The sequence below is a fragment of the Barbus barbus genome, assembly GCF_936440315.1.
Source record: "Barbus barbus genome assembly, chromosome: 15".
NCBI classification, from domain to species: domain Eukaryota; kingdom Metazoa; phylum Chordata; class Actinopteri; order Cypriniformes; family Cyprinidae; genus Barbus; species Barbus barbus.
The window spans coordinates 12651466-12668678 of NC_136743.1; the positions used below are offsets into that span (position 1 = coordinate 12651466).

Consider the following 17213-nt stretch of genomic DNA (forward strand, 5'->3'; position numbering starts at 1 on the left):
TTGATTATAATTTCTGCACAGGAGGGACTCCAAACAAAAGGAAATATATCGGCGTCGGCCAAAATGAGTTGAAAAGTATCAGCATATCGGATATCGGCAAAAATCCAATATGGTGCATCCCTAAAATAAATAAAAAATTTGGTAACTTTCCAGCAAGTTAAATGGTTGCATCTAACATGAAAATGACAGATTTTACTGAAAGTTGTTTCATTTCTGATGTTTTTTATATAAACTGTGACCAGGAACAGTCACCAATTAACATTGTTTTTCTTTTTTTGCATTTCCCTAGAATCTGTCTTATTAAACATGAAAGGTGTGTTGTACGCTTTTCCATGGAGGATTTGGAGAAACAGAGCCAGACTTTTGTTCACAAGTGTTTTGCCAGTTCTTGCCTTGCGATACTGATGGTGTCATACTTTGTAATTTATAATTTACTTTACAGTCCACAAAACACAGAAGGGAATGAAAATAAGACTGGACATGCATGTTGTCCCTTGTTAGCACAGAATGATTAATAGTGCCCCATTGTGCTTTGCGATTTCTTGCATGAGATCCCTGCGGTGGCAGTCTTGCCCGGAACAAACGATAAAAAGAAGAGAGAAACATGGCGTGTATCCTAAGCCACTGGACTGATACCAACACATCAAAATCAAATTAGCAAGGCCTAGTTGTGCTGGGTACACAGAGGACCGCAGAGGCCGTTTCTTGAAGAGGAAGAGTTCTCTTCTGCCCGCGAGTGTTACTGAAGACTGCAGTAACTCACTTTGACAGGGGGACTTGCAGCAACTCTCTCTGGTTTATTAGCTGACAGCAGGTGTTCTGATAGCTTTAATGTAAGCTGATTGCTAGCAACACCGTGTATGATTCATTCAGTGGCACCCATAGGGAGGTTAAGATCTCCTAAACTGCATGTTCGACCGGACCTGGCCCAACGCTGCTGAAGTCAACGGAGGGTGTGTGTTTAGTACATTGCTTCTTATGATGGTCAAATAAACAAAAATAATAATTTTGCAGTGCTTTGTGGGATGTGTGATTGCACACTGTGAGTACATCTGCGTTTGTTTAGCAGATGTATGGTGGATATGATGGAAATCATGCTCCCTGCGAGGTGATTCTGGTGAGCTCAACCTAGAATGCCCCAATCTTTCTGTTTACTCGAAAGCCCGACACTCGGTCGAGAGAAGGTAGCCTCGCGGTTTGTGTGAGTGATTTATTTATAATGAGAAATTCCTAATTCCCTGTGGGCCCTTAGAATATCGTATAGATTTAGTGTCAGCCGGACGGCGAGAGTGCTGGGGTTGCGTACACTAGTAAGGCTTACTCTAATAATCTGCTCCAAGGCTGATGTAGGCCCAGTGATAATCCATATTTAAATGGTTCACTGATAGAACAGCAGTAATTTATTGGCCTCTCATTTACAGGAGAGAATAACAATAACCCTCTTACCGTTGGATGGTTATTCTCTCTTTTACAATCGAAAATGGTTGATCCTTGACATCTGCCTGGGAGGGAGGGAGAGGAAGTCAGTCAGAAAAAGGAAGTGAAAACAAGGAAAGAAAGAAAGATTGGAAGGGAAATGAAGAATGTTGAAGGAAAGGAAAAGAAATCTTAAAAGGAAAGATTGGAAGGAAATGAGTAAGAAAAGGAAAGCAATGAAAAATTAAGGAATAAAAGAAAAGATAAAGGAGCAATTGAGGAAAGCAAATTTAGAAGCAAGAGAAGGAAGAAAAGATGAAGGCAGAAGGAAACAAGTAAAAAGAGAAATGAAAGAATGGTTGGGGAAAGCAAATTTTTAACAAAGTTTAAGAAAGAAAAGAATAGGAAAAAGCAACATAAGAAGAAAGAAAGATGGAGGCAAGATGTGAGCAATAGATGAAAAGGAAAGAAAGAAAGAAAGAAAGAAAGAAAGAAAGAAAGAAAGAAAGAAAGAAAGAAAGAATAAAATTGATAACTGGATGGATGGATGAAAGGAAGGAATGCAGGTAAGAATGAAGAGGGAATGAAAGAAAGAAAATTGATGGATGGCTGGATGGATGGATGGATGAAAGGAAGGAATGCAGGTAAGATTGAAGAGGAGAAAGAAAGAAAGAAAGAAAGAAAGAAAGAAAGAAAGAAAGAAAGAAAGAAAGAAAGAGAAAGAAAGAAAGAAAATGAAAGAAAATAGGATGATGGATGGAAGGAAGGAAGGCAGGTAAGAATGAAGAAGGAATGAAGGAAGAAAGAAAGGAAGGAAGAGAGGATGAGGATGAGGATGGGAAAAAAATAAAACTGGTGTAAGGAGGAAGCGATAAAAAGAGAGAAGCCAAAAATAAAGAAAGAAAGAAAGAAAGAAAGAAAGAAAGGCAGGCAGGTAAGAATAAAGAAGGAAGGAAAGGATGGTAAGAATGAAGAAGAAAGGAAGAGGATGGAAAAATAGAAAACTGGAGAAACAAGGAACAATAAAAAGAGAGAAACCAAAAAGAAAGAAAGGAAGGAAGGATGGAACGCATGCAAGAACGAAGAAGGAAGGAAGGAAGGCAGGTAAGAATGAAGAAGGAAGGAAGAAAGAAAGGAAGAGAGGAAGATGATAGAAAAAAGAAAACCGGAGGAAGGAGGAAGTGATAAAAAGATAGAAACAAAGAAAGAAAGAGAAAGAAGAGGATGGATAAAAAAGTAAACTGGAAGAATGAGGAAGCGATAAAAAGAAAGAAAAAAACAGAAGATGGAGAAAAACTAATTAGGAAGGAAGGAAGACAGGAAGGAAAGAAGGAGGAGAAAGTTATGTAGATATGAAAGAAATGAATGATAGAAAGGAGATAGCGAAAGTGAGGGAAAGAAAATAAGGCAGTAAGAAAGAAAGGACGAGGAAGGAAAGAAGAAACAAAAGAGGCAGAGTGTGCTCTGATCCAGCCTAATGAATCTCTCTGATAGCAGCAGCTTGTTTCATCTGTCTTTTTTCCATACTAATCCTCGTGATGTCAGGCTATTGATGAAATAGACACAAACTCAAATTGAATTCTCAGAAATAGCTGGGGTTTGTCTATAAGCTGCCTTTCTTCTGTGCGTCCATAGCCACTGTTTCATTACTGTAAATTAGTTTGCCTGGCCGGTCGCCAACGCCGCCTCATCCTGGGGCTCAGAGCCTCTCCTCCAGCCATCGAGAAGACATGACGCATGTCTGAAGCATGCTTTTTACTGAGCCCTACTCACGCTACAGTAGCTGTCAGGTGGCAGTGAGGAACAGTAATGAGGCAACTCTCTCCTAAATCAAAGCAACTTCCAAAACAAGCTAACTGTAATAGCAAAACTTCCAGCAATACTTTAGCAGCGATCTCTGCCCCGGCACAGTTGTTCAACAGTGAGAAATGTCAATGCTCGACAGCCGTTCTGTAGCGAGCTGTTATTTCCTGAGTCTGACTATACAAACCATTTCTATAGAAGCAAGCAGAAAAAAATAGGTTGCGACAAGAGAGCCTTTCAAAACGCAGCACATGTAAAACACTCACTGTAAGTGGTCTGTTGACTTCAGCATGCTTGTGCAACATATGGTGTCCTCATTTAGGTGAGCTTGAGTTTCTGGGGATGGTGTGGTGTAGTGGATGTTCATCTGGGCTGGTTAACTGGATGGTTGCTGGTTTGATCGCCTCAAGGAGTGATGTGCGAGTGATTGCGGCCCTGAGCAAGACACTGATCCTCAGGTTGCTGCAGGGGGTTTGTCTCTATAAGTAGTGCACTTTGAGTGACTAAAGAAGAAAGCTTTTGATCAATGAATACTTCTGTTTCAGTTTTGTAGGGATTTTCTTTTCACTCATGTTTGAGAAGAGGAAACCAGAGTGCAAGTGTGAGGACGTCCCAGAGGCCGGGCCAGTTTGAGAGCGATTCAAGTCCAGTTGACAGAAGTAATAAAATAATAAAATAATATAATTGTTATAATACAAGAATACAAACATTATATGTTTGCACATTATATAATTTAATATTATTATCATTGTTGTTGCTGTAGTTATTAATGATAATGATAATAATAATAATAATATATTCGTAATATACGTAAATATTGTTTGTTTTTATGTAGTTTAATGATGATTTAAAAACAGAAATAAATTTATTTTGAATTGTAATTATTACAATTATAAAAACTGCATATAAAGTACAAATAATATTTAAAAGGGTGCTTTCACACTTGGTTCGATTGCCTGGTCCGAACCTGAGTTTGATTGCTCCCCCCTCCCCCTGCCCCCGCTGGACTGCGTTCATATTATTTTATTTGGGTCCGAACCGCGGTTGGTTTGCGTCATCAAGCCAGCAGATGTTTACCCCGTTGCTTAGTAACGACAGTGCAGGAGAAGGCGGCAAAATGCATAACATTGCTCTCTGCACTTTAATATGTTTACGTTTTTGAACCGTTTACGTTTTCTTTTTGTTCATAAAGTCACTTACGTCTGTCTTATGAATGAACTACAAATGCTCTAAAGAATGCTGAAGGCGAACGGAATTGACACATATATCTTTCTGCTTGCAGCACATCAGTCACGCTCATCAGGAGAGTGAGTGAAACACACACAAACACACTTTTTTATCAAATAATACGGCATTAAAGGCAGGGTAAGTAATTTCTGAAAGCCAATGTTGATATTTGAAATCACCAAAACAAACATGCCCCTACCCCAAAAGGGTCTCGCCCCTAATTTGATAGATCCGCCCCACATATACGTAGCCTACGCAACCCAGGCAACGATTAGTTCTGTGAAACATAAGCCGCTTTACCACCGAAATTACCTGGAACAATATGTCCCAGGAACGTTTTTCCCCCAGACCTGTTGCTGTCTGCGTTTCCATCACGGTCTAAACTACCGAGAAGATTAGGCAAATAGTCTGGTGACTTAACGTTAGGTCTGCGCACGGTAGTTCGGACTTCATGAGTTAGACTCAGGAGTGTGAACTCCCGCGGACGGAACAACGCAAGTTCGGTAATTCTGCAAACAGCAGCGTACTTGATAACATCAGTCAGCTCGCCTTGGCTGCTGCAATCTTCCTCACTGTATTTACAGACGAAATATTTCAAACATTGCCTCTTTTCGTTTTCATTTAAACATATTAATAGAACAATAGAATAAAGACCAAAGATTACCTGTTAGATTTACCCAAAATGAATTATATCTTATGTTTATCCACTACAGAGCCATCAGAGCCACCGGCAAATATCAGAAGGACTAGCTGAGGTTATACTCCTCTCTTCAGGATACATGAGCACGGAGCACCCAGTGATCGCGTGGAACTCACGTCTCCGAAATCGGCGAAGCACATTTTCAAATAGGCGCTGTTTTTATAAATAAACCGCAGATTTGAGTTTTAAACAACTACATTCTCGCCAGAAATACACGCGTCCAGTGTAGGCAGGCTTTAGCTGTTGCGTCGCGGCGCGTCCGGTGTAGACACGGTGTTACTAACCTATCGGGAAGAGACAAAGCAACTTCGGCGTCTGATCACAGGCCTTTCGCTCCTCGAGTTCTCTCCAGCGCTGGAAAGCTGATCTGATATTTACACGGGTCCTACGTCTTGCCTTATCATTCCGCAGATGTTTTCCTCTTTTGTTTTTTTATCTGCCATCTCTATCTTTCTGTCACTCAGCTCGGCTGTTCACTGAACGCTCTCTACTCATATCACGAGTAGACACGCCCCTTACTGCTGATTGGCTACACGTTTGTTTTGGTACTCGACCCCGACTTTTTGAAAAATTGCTTACCCTGCCTTTAATAGCGGTTCACTTCCGGGATTTGCTACGATTGCGTTCACATCAGCAGCGAACCGTACCGGAGTTCACATGAACCGTACCCCAGACCACCCTTTTTAAGCGGACTCGGGTATGGTTCGTGGGTGCGCACCCAAGTTCGGAAGACAGCGTTCACATCATCCAACCGAATCAAACTCTGACGTCAATCGAACCTGGTTGTACACCAAAAGTGCTAGTGCGAAAGCATGTTTCCCCCCCTGTAATTACTATGACTCATATTGAAACAGATCATTTTTGTTTAAAATAATATTTAATTTCATTTCTGATACTTACTGACACAATAATTAAATGATCATTCAACTACAAGAACACAAATATAATATGCATTATGAATATGCAATGATGATGTTGATTAGTATTGTTATTATTATTATTATTATTAAAATTAAAGATAATTTAAATGCAGAAATAAAACCATTTTAATTGTAATTATTAAAATTCTGAAAATTTTATATAAAAATACAATTATTATTGTTGTTGTTATTTATACCAATATATTTATTTAAAGTTGATTAACAGTTTCAGAAATTTATTTTCATTCTTGTGTTGGATTATGTCTAATGTAAAGCCACACAATTGTCACTGGTTTATTATTCAACTTTTTAAATAATATCGATTCATTCTCAAACAACAGATTAAAAAAAAAAGAATACTACATATGAAATAATACTGTTATCATTGGATGCTTTTGTAAATGTAATTTATTTTCAAATTAACATTTAATTAAAAAATATATGACATATAATATACATAAATATATAAATTTTTTTTGGAGGGGACACTAAAAATCTTGGCAAGGCAAGTACAAATTGAGGGAAAAAATTAGCTCAAGAAGCTTTCTTTTTCTCCTTTATGTTCTATCACTCTGTCCCTTTCACGCACACATTCCCTGTAACTCCGGTCGATCCAGCTCACTCCTGATTTTTTCCTTTTTTTTTTGTCCCCTCTCCTTTTCTAGCCTTCATCTCTGGCATCGATAGCATGCTGCATGATATGGTCAGCCTGCTGGGGACTGATAATGCAGGCTTACACACACACATCCCTACACACACCTGCACAAGAAAATGCACAATGCGATCTCTCAGGATGAGCCCTGGTCCTAATCTGTCTCCATAGCAACGGGGTCCAGGTAGGACTCCCCCGGTTGGCCTCGAGGGATTCTGCCGCTATAGGGATTCTGCCTCATGACCTAGAACGAGCAAGGGATTGTGATTAGCTATCAGCGTGATCATCAGATAAAAAAAATACAGCTAATTGCTTCTCAGAGAGCAAGTACTGAGCAACTGACATGGCTGCGATAAGCTTACAGAAGGAGAAGGAGAATCTAGCTGGGGGCTGATGTGACTCTCAGACCTCAAGCTGAGTGGTTTAAGTCTGGGTTAAGAAACAGAGTCATTGTAGTTCTTAGTGTGCTACTGATGGAAAGAGGGAGGCTGTTTTATTTACTGAGCTCGAGCTGAGAATGATTTTCCTCTGCCTCATTGACTTCAATTAGGAACAACCTTCAGAGTAAATGCATTTCAGTTTGGGCTGTTTGTAATGGGTTATATATCAAACTCACAGCCCCTCTTCATATTTACTTTATATGAGGATTCATATAACCATATCCATGTACAGTGGTTTTTACATGGCACTCCAAGGAATTCTAGAGTGCCATAGTATTTCCATGTTATCATGTCAACCAGTATGGGTTTCTCAATGGCTAATTCCAGTATCTACTGTCTAAATGTCAAATAAGGTACACATTCTAAATAATTATAATAATAAAGCAATTGTTTGTTAAATTAATATACACTACCATTCAAAACTTTAGGGTCAGTAAGATTTTTTTTTTTTTAAGAAATACGTACCTCTATTTGGCCAAATTGATAAAACGTGACTATAAAGATATTTATAATGTTACAGAATATTTCTATTTCAACTATTTCTATTTCTTCTGAACATTTTATTCATCAAATAATCTTGAAAAAAGTAAATGCACCAAATCAGCAAATTAGAATGCTATTGAAGTATAATTAGTCTATAAGATATATTAGTATATAAAAAAACGTATTAAAATAGAAAACTAATGTTTTTGATGCTATGATTTAAAATTTTAAGAATATTTCACAATATTATTGTTTTTATTTACAGTCTTGAAATCAATTTTGAGTGAGGAAGATTTTTTTTACCAAAATAAATACTCAGCAAATAATCAGCAAAGATGCAGTGACATTAAAGTGACATTTAAATAAACTGTGTTCTTTTGAACTTTTTATTCTTCAGAGAATCCTCAAAAAGAAAAATCACTATTTCCACAAAAATATTAAGCAGCACAACCTTGATAATAAAAAGAAATGTACTAAGCATATTTATATCTATATCAGCATATTTAAGTAAATTAGTATACTGTATATCTGTCTTTCACTAGTTTAACTAGTTACAGAAACAAATGTTTACTGTAATTATTAATATCAATACATTTAATTATTTATTGATCACTAGTGTCTTTTTACATTTTATATAAACAAAAATTCATGGTAACACTTTATTTTAAGGTGTCCTTGTTACACGTTACATGTACTTACTTCTTTAATAAGAATAAATTATGCATAATTACATGAAGGTAACCCTAAGCCAAACCCTAATCATAACCCTTACCATATAGTAAGTGCATGTAGATAATTAGTATTACTAAGTACTTAAATGTATAATTACACCGTAACAAGGACACCTTAAAATAAAGTATCACCAAATGCACTTATATGCCATGTCCAACAACACCTTTAACCATGGTAAAATCACTGTGACACATCCTGTCATGCTTTAATATATGTAAGCAACTGTATACAAGACGTCCATCACTTGTGGTTGTTTTGGTAATGTACAACACAAAAATAGGATGATATAACACTCCCCAGATGAGCCATTGTCCCTGTTGAGGTTAACGACTTAGAACAGGTGCGAGTCGGCTAATGAGGGGAGGGTTCTACACCTGTTTCACAATCAAACCCACTTCATGGTGTGTTGAAACCGTACAAAACAAGCCAAACACTTCACAGCTGAAACTTCGGGATGAATGCTTAGTTCCGATGATCCGTTTTCTAAAAATAATTAGAGTTTTTTTCTTCCAAAACCATCTGTTCATGATGTCCACATATCTACTGTTTTGGAGCTGGTTTCTTGGATCAGAGATGCTAAGTCGTGAGTATGTCCCTGTTATAAATCTGTCGTTTTTAGCGAGGTGTGTGTTATTACCAGACATCTACTGCTGTGTTTGCCTGAGCTGTCTGCCACCACATTAGGAATAAATCTTATTGAAAATGAGCCCAATAATGTTTAATGAGCGCACTTTCTGATGAAAAAAGCTATTTTATGTCTTTTAAAGATATTGCCTTATCTGCACCCTCTCATTCTTTCTCTATTTCTCTCTTATGTTGAAGAATCTTTCTCCTCTGCTCCTCTGAGAAAATTGAAGTTAGGATAAATATTGATAGAAGCTAAAAGTCACTTAGTATTAAGTTATTTTCCTTACCTTTTTAGCATTGGTGTCATGAAATAATTTTGCTCGAGAGATGCATCTCTTTGCATCCAATGGTGTTCATCACTGTTTACAGATGTGGTTGTGTGGTGAATACGACAATTCAAAGCCTCACGTAATATGCATCCTTTAATCACTTTTGCTAATGCTTTTTTAGTGCACATCCACAGGCATTGTGCTGAAAAGGCAGTAGATTTGTGACAGTAGTTCACACCTTTGGATTATTGGGCCAAATCTCAGGTATTACAGGATTACATGGGATTATTGTCACACTGGATAGATAATAGTGTTTTGGTGTTACATGGCATCCCATTCAGTGTAAATATAGACCAAATTGGAAATATTTTATTATTGACTTTTCTTTGGGTAATCTTAAATGCATTTTGTAACATTCTAAAGCTGTTGTTTTTTGTCTGTTGTGTTTCAGCTTGGTGAGGACACCTTTAATCGGGCCAAGCTTCTTAACGTGGGCTACACGGAGGCTCTTAAAGACACAGAATACGACTGCTTCATTTTCAGTGACGTGGACCTGATCCCTATGGATGACCGGAACCTGTACCACTGTTACGACCAACCACGTCACTTTGCCATCGCCATGGACAAATTCGGCTTTAGGTAACATATTAAATATTGAGGGAACCACAAAGTGCAGGAGTCTGTTGACACATTATATGTGATATAACATTTTATCTCACTTTTATAATTCTGGTCCCTTTTGATACATAAATAATCAGAAGCCTCATATAAAGGCTGAAAATGCAATAAAATGAAATCAGTGGCATGTTTTATATGAATTTAATATCCTTGTAGAATTGTGGCTTAGCCAGATTTTATTACAAATATGCTGGGCCGCATTTGTTGCTATTTACATACATATTAATAGATGCCATGTCTGTATTTGTCTTTATTTCTTTGCAGAGAACACAGTCAGTTAATCAAACAGCCTGAGCTTGAGGGCTGTCTGTCAAAGCCTGTGCTTCTGATGATTAATTGCTTTTTTCCACTAGGGAAGATATATGTTTTATGACGCTTTGTCATCTGGAGCTCTAGAATACAGCTGAATTATTATGTATCAAAAGTTCATTTGTTAGGTGCAGTGCCAGTCTAGACAGACCTGGAGCCTTGACAAGCATATGTATTCATTTTCCAAGGCAGACAATTATTTAGAGGAGACAGACCGATTTTCTTCAAGTGTAATAGCTGGAGATATTAAAACACTGGTGAAGGCTCACCGTATTATGTTTTTTTCTTTTTTTTTTCCCAACTTGAAATGAATTTTGTCTGCCTTCTGTCGGCAAACAGACAAGTTGGCCTTTGCTCCATGGTGTTTAATTTCCTGTCTTTGTGTGAGGGGCCAAAAGGACCAAGACAATCTTAACTCTCTGCCTTCCTCTGCCGTCCTCAGGGAATTTGTTAAAATCAGCCTCTCTCTTAAGATGTGAGCAGTGTTGGGAAATTAGTCCAAAAGATAATTGTTTACTAATCATTTGGCATGTGTAAAACATTTAAGGATAGTTACTGTAACATGATTAATTTTTTTTTCTTAAAATTATTGACATTATCATTATTTGGAAAAAAGCTAATAAAAACATAAATAAAATTCTTATTAAATAATAATAAAAACTAGTATAAATTAATATAATGATGATTATTATTTATGTTTTTATTCTATTATATAATTATTATATATCTATTGGGCGAATTCCAAATGGAAGTGAGCATCCTTATGCTTTACCCTACTCCCTTCGAAGGGCAGAGCCCTTGAAGTGTGTTCTTCGAAGGGTGTAGGGCATTACTGTCTCTTATAAGCATTTGGAACTCCCTTGGTGAAGGGAATGATGGACAAAATGTTACCTGCAGCATTCAGCACTCCTACAGTTGTTGCAAATAAATATTTCTTCTTATTGTTATTATTTTATTCAAATACTGTCTAATTGTGTTTTATTTACTATTAAACTTTTTCAAGCTAAACTTGCTTACAATACAGTCTTTAATCATATTTCTATCACTGACGAAACTATTTTGTTTTACATGAACAAAGACAAATTTAATTTGCTTATTCTACTTACGTTTGTATGTAAAGTCAAAATAAACCCCAACTTTGCTTTAAAATGCATCGCAAGATCTCCTGACTGAAGATCACATGATCACAAACGAAAATCACTTCCGTGAAGTGACCATCGCATGTTCCCTTCGCTAACGGACTTCTGGAAGGGACCTTTGTGAAGGGAATCGGTTGTTCACTTTCGGTTAGAAGGTCCCTACAAATGGCATCCCCTTCCCGAAGTGCCCTTCAAGGGCGCAAAAAAGCAGTTTGGAATTCGCCCATTATATTTTATTATTACTAGTGGTAGTAATGTCTATACACTCGCCGGCCACTTTATTAGGTACACCTGTTCAATTGCTTGGTAACACAAATTGCTAATCAGCCAATCACATTGAGAGCAACTCAATGCATTTAGGCATCTAGATGTGGTGAAGACGGCTTGCTGAAGTTCAAACCGAGCATCAGAATGGGGAAGAAAGGGGATTTAAGTGACTTTGAACATGGAATGGTTGTTGGTGCCAGACGGGTCTGAGTATTTCAAAAACTGCTGATCTACTGGGATTTTCACGCACAACCATCTCTAGGGTTTACAGAGAATGGTCCGAAAAAGAGAAAATATCCAGTGAGCGGCAGTTGTGTGGACGAAAATGCCTTGTTGATGTCAGAGGTCAGAGGAGAATGGGCAGACTGGTTAGAGATGATAGAAAGACAACAGTAATTCAAATAACCACTCGTTACAACCAAGGTATGCAGAATACCATCTCTGAACGCACAACACATTGAACCCTGAAGCAGATGGGCTAAGAACAGGAAACGGAGGCTACAGTTCGCACAGGATCACCAAAATTGGACAATAGAAGATTGGAAAAAAGTGGTAGGGTCAGAATTTGGCGTAAAGAACATGAAAGCATGGATCCATCCTGCCTTGTCTCAACGGTTCAGGCTGGTGGTGGTGATGTAATGGTGTGGGGGATATTTTCTTGGCACACTTTGGGCCCCTTAGTACCAATTGAGCATCGTTTAAACGCCACAGCCTACCTGAGTATTGTTCCTGACCATGTCCATCCCTTTATGACTACAGTGTACCCATCTTCTGATGGCTACTTCCAGCAGGATAATGCACCATGTCACAAAGCTCAAATCATCTCGGACTGGTTTCTTGAACATGACAATGAGTTCACTTTACTTAAATGGCCTCCACAGTCACCAGATCTCAATCCAATAGATCACGTTTGGGATGTGGTGGAACGAGAGATTCGGATCATGGATGTGCAGCCGACAAATCTGCAGCAACTGCGTGATGCTATCATGTCAATATGGACCAAAATGTCTGAGGAATGTTTCCAACACCTTGTTGAATCTATGCCACGAAGAATTAAGTCAGTTCTGAAGGCAAAAGGGGGTCCAACCCAGTACTAGCAAGGTGTACCTAATAAAGTGGCCAGTGAGTGTATGTAGTAGTACTGTTCAAATTTTGCCACAGCACTAAGCAGGTGCTGTAGTAACCGTATATATATATATATAAAGGCTACTGTATATATACGGTTACTACAGCACCTGCTTAGTGCTGTGGCAAAATTTGAACAGTTATAGAATTTGGTTTTTATTTCTCTGTGGACGGCCAGACAATACGTTGTTAAACAAATGCCACTGACCTTCTCCAGAGTGTGAACTGCCTTTAACTGTCAGTGGGCTAATAATTCCGTTTCCTCTGTGAGTCATCTATTGGCGTGTGTCTTCAGTCTGAGGAGGCCTTAACGTTCCTGTATTTAATAATTGGAGCACCTTTAGAGAATTACACACTTTCAGACCATGAGCGTGTGAAGAAACTTCAGCCATACTGTTTCTGTGAAGACTGCTGCTGTAGCAGATGGCCTCATTTATTTTAGCTTGTTGTCTTTTAACGTGTGGTTGTGGCGCGCTCGAGCGCTTGTGGTGGATGTGCGTTTGTGTGCGTTTGTGCGTGTGTGTGTGTGCGCGTTCATGTAGGTTTTTGCTTCTCTTTCTCACTTATGTTGCACATTTGTTTGCGTGGGTGGATGTGGTTGCTGTCATTGTCAACATACACCGCGGTAGCCCAAGGCGAACCCCGGGTGGCTACCCATGATGCACCTGCCAGCCCCTCAGCCCAGCGGGCCTCTTAAAAGTGGAGACACAGAAACCATGTTTTCAACCGCTTTAAGTGGACTCAATGCTTTTCCAGACTGTATTCATCCAGAAGAGCATTTGTTTGAAGGCTTCGAACACTTGCTTGAGATGTAATCGCTCTGTGGTTTAAAGGTCAAATATATGACTTAGTTCTGACAACCAACGAGGCCTTTTAATTCATCCTTTGACCTGCAATGGAGTATGTATATTTATATCAGCCTTTAATCCTGTAGACGATGATTCCTGAGATAATTCTCATCTGACAGTGGCCTCCTGAACCGTCTATGATGAGAAACGGATTCTACGGTTTATGGTCCACTTAAGCTTTTACAGGACGTTCTTTGAGTTGTGTAGCTCAACTGAGGGGCCTGAGGGGTGGCAACCAGGAGAAAAGTGATGAAAGAGAGTTTGGAGAAGGATCAGATAGCATTTGCAAATGTTGGAACCCTTGTGGGAGGACTCTGTGACTCTCTAGAATCACTCATGTGAGATTTTGTTAAATTCAAATGCTTGAGTTGACTGACTAAAGGGCTCAGTTCAGAGAAGACTTACAAAAAGGATATTTCACTGTAGATTTTAAAAAGGAAATCTAATGGGAATCCAAAGCCCCCTACATTCCAAATGGACGTAGGCAGGAAAAGACAATTTGAGGTAACATTACTGGATAAAATGTTATTGATGATTAAAGGGTCTTATGCACCCAAATTTGAGGCTTTGTATTTAAACTGTGTCATCTGAATAAGAATGATTGGGGTCTGTTCCATCTTGCAGGCTACCATATGCAGGGTACTTTGGAGGGGTGTCTGGCCTTAGCAAAAAACAGTTCCTCAAAATCAATGGCTTCCCTAATGAGTACTGGGGCTGGGGAGGTGAAGATGACGACATTTACAACAGGTAAGAACATAAATATGTTGTCTTTCTCTTTTATAAATGTCCGAGGTCTGTCTGGTCCTTTAAAACTGGGATAAAATGGAAGTAGGGTCAGATCTTTTCTATTGTGATGGATCTGAGTGTAAAGAATTATCGAAAAAGAAAATATGTAGGTCTGAGATGTGGGAGTTGCACTCAAAACCAAAGGTGGATGAATGTGAGCTTCTGGCATACAACACCAGAGAAGTCTGTCGTATCGTCTGAAGATCAAGTGAGTTTAAAATCAGATTATGAGGTCAAAGAAAATTTAAAAAAAAAACACATGCATTGATGAATTGTTTCCAATAAGATCAATAACATGCATTTAGAAAATTGATAGGTGAATTTTTATTTTCAAAATAGGGGTTCCAAACTGGTGTCTGGAGAGATTGAGGGAATTTTACAAATGTATTTATTTTAATGAATTTAATTTATTGTTATTTGAGATATTTATTTAAGCACAATTCTAGCTCAACTTCTTGAGGTCAATGCAAAAATTATTTAAAAAATAATTTTATTCAAGATGTTGAATAAACAATTGAAAACAAGTATTCTATAGGCCCGTTCACAGCAAGAACGATAACTATAAAAAAAAAAAAAAAAAAAAAAATTGTTTTTATTTGTCACATACACAATTATACAGAGTATAACCAGCAGTGAAATGTGTGCTCTGCATTTAACCCATCCAAGTGTACACTCAGTAGTGAACATACACCCGGAGCAGTGGGCAGCCAACGCTGCGGCGCCCGGGGAGCAGTTGGGGGTTCGGTGCCTTGCTCAAGGGTCTCACCTCAGTCGTGGTATTGAGGGTGGAGAGAGTGTTGGTTATTCACTCCCCCACCTACAATCCCTGCCGGACCTGAGACTCGAACCCACAACCTTCGGGTTACAAGTCCAACTCTCTATCCATTAGGCCACGACTGCCCGATAAAGATTTAGTTCTAAAAATCGGTGTTAATATTAAAGAATAGCAGAGTCCACACCACAGCTGTAACGATAAAGGCACAGAAAAACGATATCGCTAGATCAGCCAATCAGAATCAATCCTGCTGTAACGAGCTTGAGAATTTAATGCGGCAGATGAGTGTGCGCTTAAAATAAATGGGCGATATCGTCCGCTGGTGTGGATGTTAATATAGTTATCTTTATAGTTATAATTTTTGCTGTGAACGGGCCTTAAGAATTTTCTGAAAACAGGTTTTACTGTCTTACACAATTTTAAACATATTTTGAGATTTCATTGGACAACAAGTCCAATAAAAGATATTTTACAGTACAAAAATGCTGATTATGAAAACTGTACTTTGCAGTGTAAGAACCTTGCCTTATTGTGAAATTCCTCATTTCTGGGTTTGAGGTTGATTTTAATCAAGCTATTTTTAGCTCTTCTGCTCTGATTCGCGTTTTGGCTGGAATCAGTCCAGTTCCAGGTATCTGAGAAAGGCATAAAAATACAAAAACAACAACAACAAAAAATCTCTGATAACTGTGTCCTTGTTGATAATTACTGTTTGGTTGGCACATGTTCATGGACACCTGCAGTAATTTGTCTAAACAGCCATGAGCCTCAAGTAAGACAAGGGTTAAATGCCTTGGAGCCAGATTTGTATTCATTATTATGCTCATTATACACACATATTACAGCATTTATTCGCAGAGCATTTTCACATCCTAGTGGGCGATTCGGTCGCAGCAGTGTTCCTTGAACTCTCTGGCCTTTCACACTCTGCTCAGACAGCTGTGATTACTCTGGGCTGCCACGTTTTGAGAGTCGTCTGATTGAGTGGAAAAAGCAAAATGCTGTGCTGTTGAAGACCTTGAAAATCTATGCCGAATATCTGAAGATTTTGACTTCCTTGCCACCGCATAGAAAAATGAGTTTGTTTTTTTGGTTAGGAACAAACAAAAGATGCTACTAAATTAACCTCAGCCTTGGAGGCAAAAAATGCATTGAAACACCTGCAGGAAGAGAGCAAAAGTGGAAAACAGGTGGGGGAGCACTCATTACTCATACAAAACAAATGCAAACAGCATCACGTACCATAAACATGATGAAATAACTCAGTGTTTCTATTAGTCAACAAGACCGTTTTGTGATTAAGAGAATGTTTGTCTGAATGCTGACGTAATAATTAATAATGTTGACTGAAGATCTGTTTTGGTCCGTAGTCTCTAATTGGATTAAGTGAGAATTTTTCTGTATGTCCTTCCTTCCTTCCTCCCTGCAGTTTAATTGCATTTAATTGCATTATACTCTCGGAGTGGAGGAGAATTGGAATCGTTACTATTGCTTCATGGCTTGCTGGCAGTGCAAAAATGGGAGAGGAGCAGAAAAAAAGACAGGTCAGACATAGAGGGAGAGAGACAGACAGAGAGACCGAAGGTGAGGGAATCGAGGGAAAAAAGTGAGAGAGAAAGGGAGGGACAGAGGAGTGGTCATACAATATGGCAGACAGACTGACCTTGTCTGGCGCTCTTCTTCCATTACAGCCCTCCCCAAACACACTCTCCTTTGGCATTTAAAACTACTTAATCCATGTTAAAAAAAAGTAACATATTAGATTAATAAATTATTTTTAAATGCAACTTTTAAAATGTATATATTTTTTTTTATTTACAAAAATTGCTGTCCTTTATTCTTTTGCCAATCGAATAAAAACACCATTGGACAGGACTATATTTTAACTAACCCTAACCATGCATAATAATACTATTGTTACAACAGTATGTGCATGTAACGTGTAACAAGGACAATGTAAAATAAACTGTTCTAAATCAAATTTAATATATTTAATACTTAAATATAAACACATTTA

The 17213-nt window shown here is 38.3% G+C and overlaps 1 protein-coding gene across 1 annotated transcript in view; it reads left to right on the forward strand.

Moving 5' to 3' along the window:
• Window positions 1-17213, forward strand: part of LOC306881171 (beta-1,4-galactosyltransferase 2-like) — a gene marked incomplete at both ends in the record, with an annotated part of 88224 nt that overhangs the window by 57359 nt on the left and 13652 nt on the right. Inside the window, 2 exons of the mRNA XM_079435100.1 lie at window positions 9721-9908; window positions 14260-14382. Of these exons, the coding sequence (XP_079291226.1) occupies window positions 9721-9908; window positions 14260-14382 (311 nt within the window). The remainder of the gene's footprint in view (window positions 1-9720; window positions 9909-14259; window positions 14383-17213) is intronic.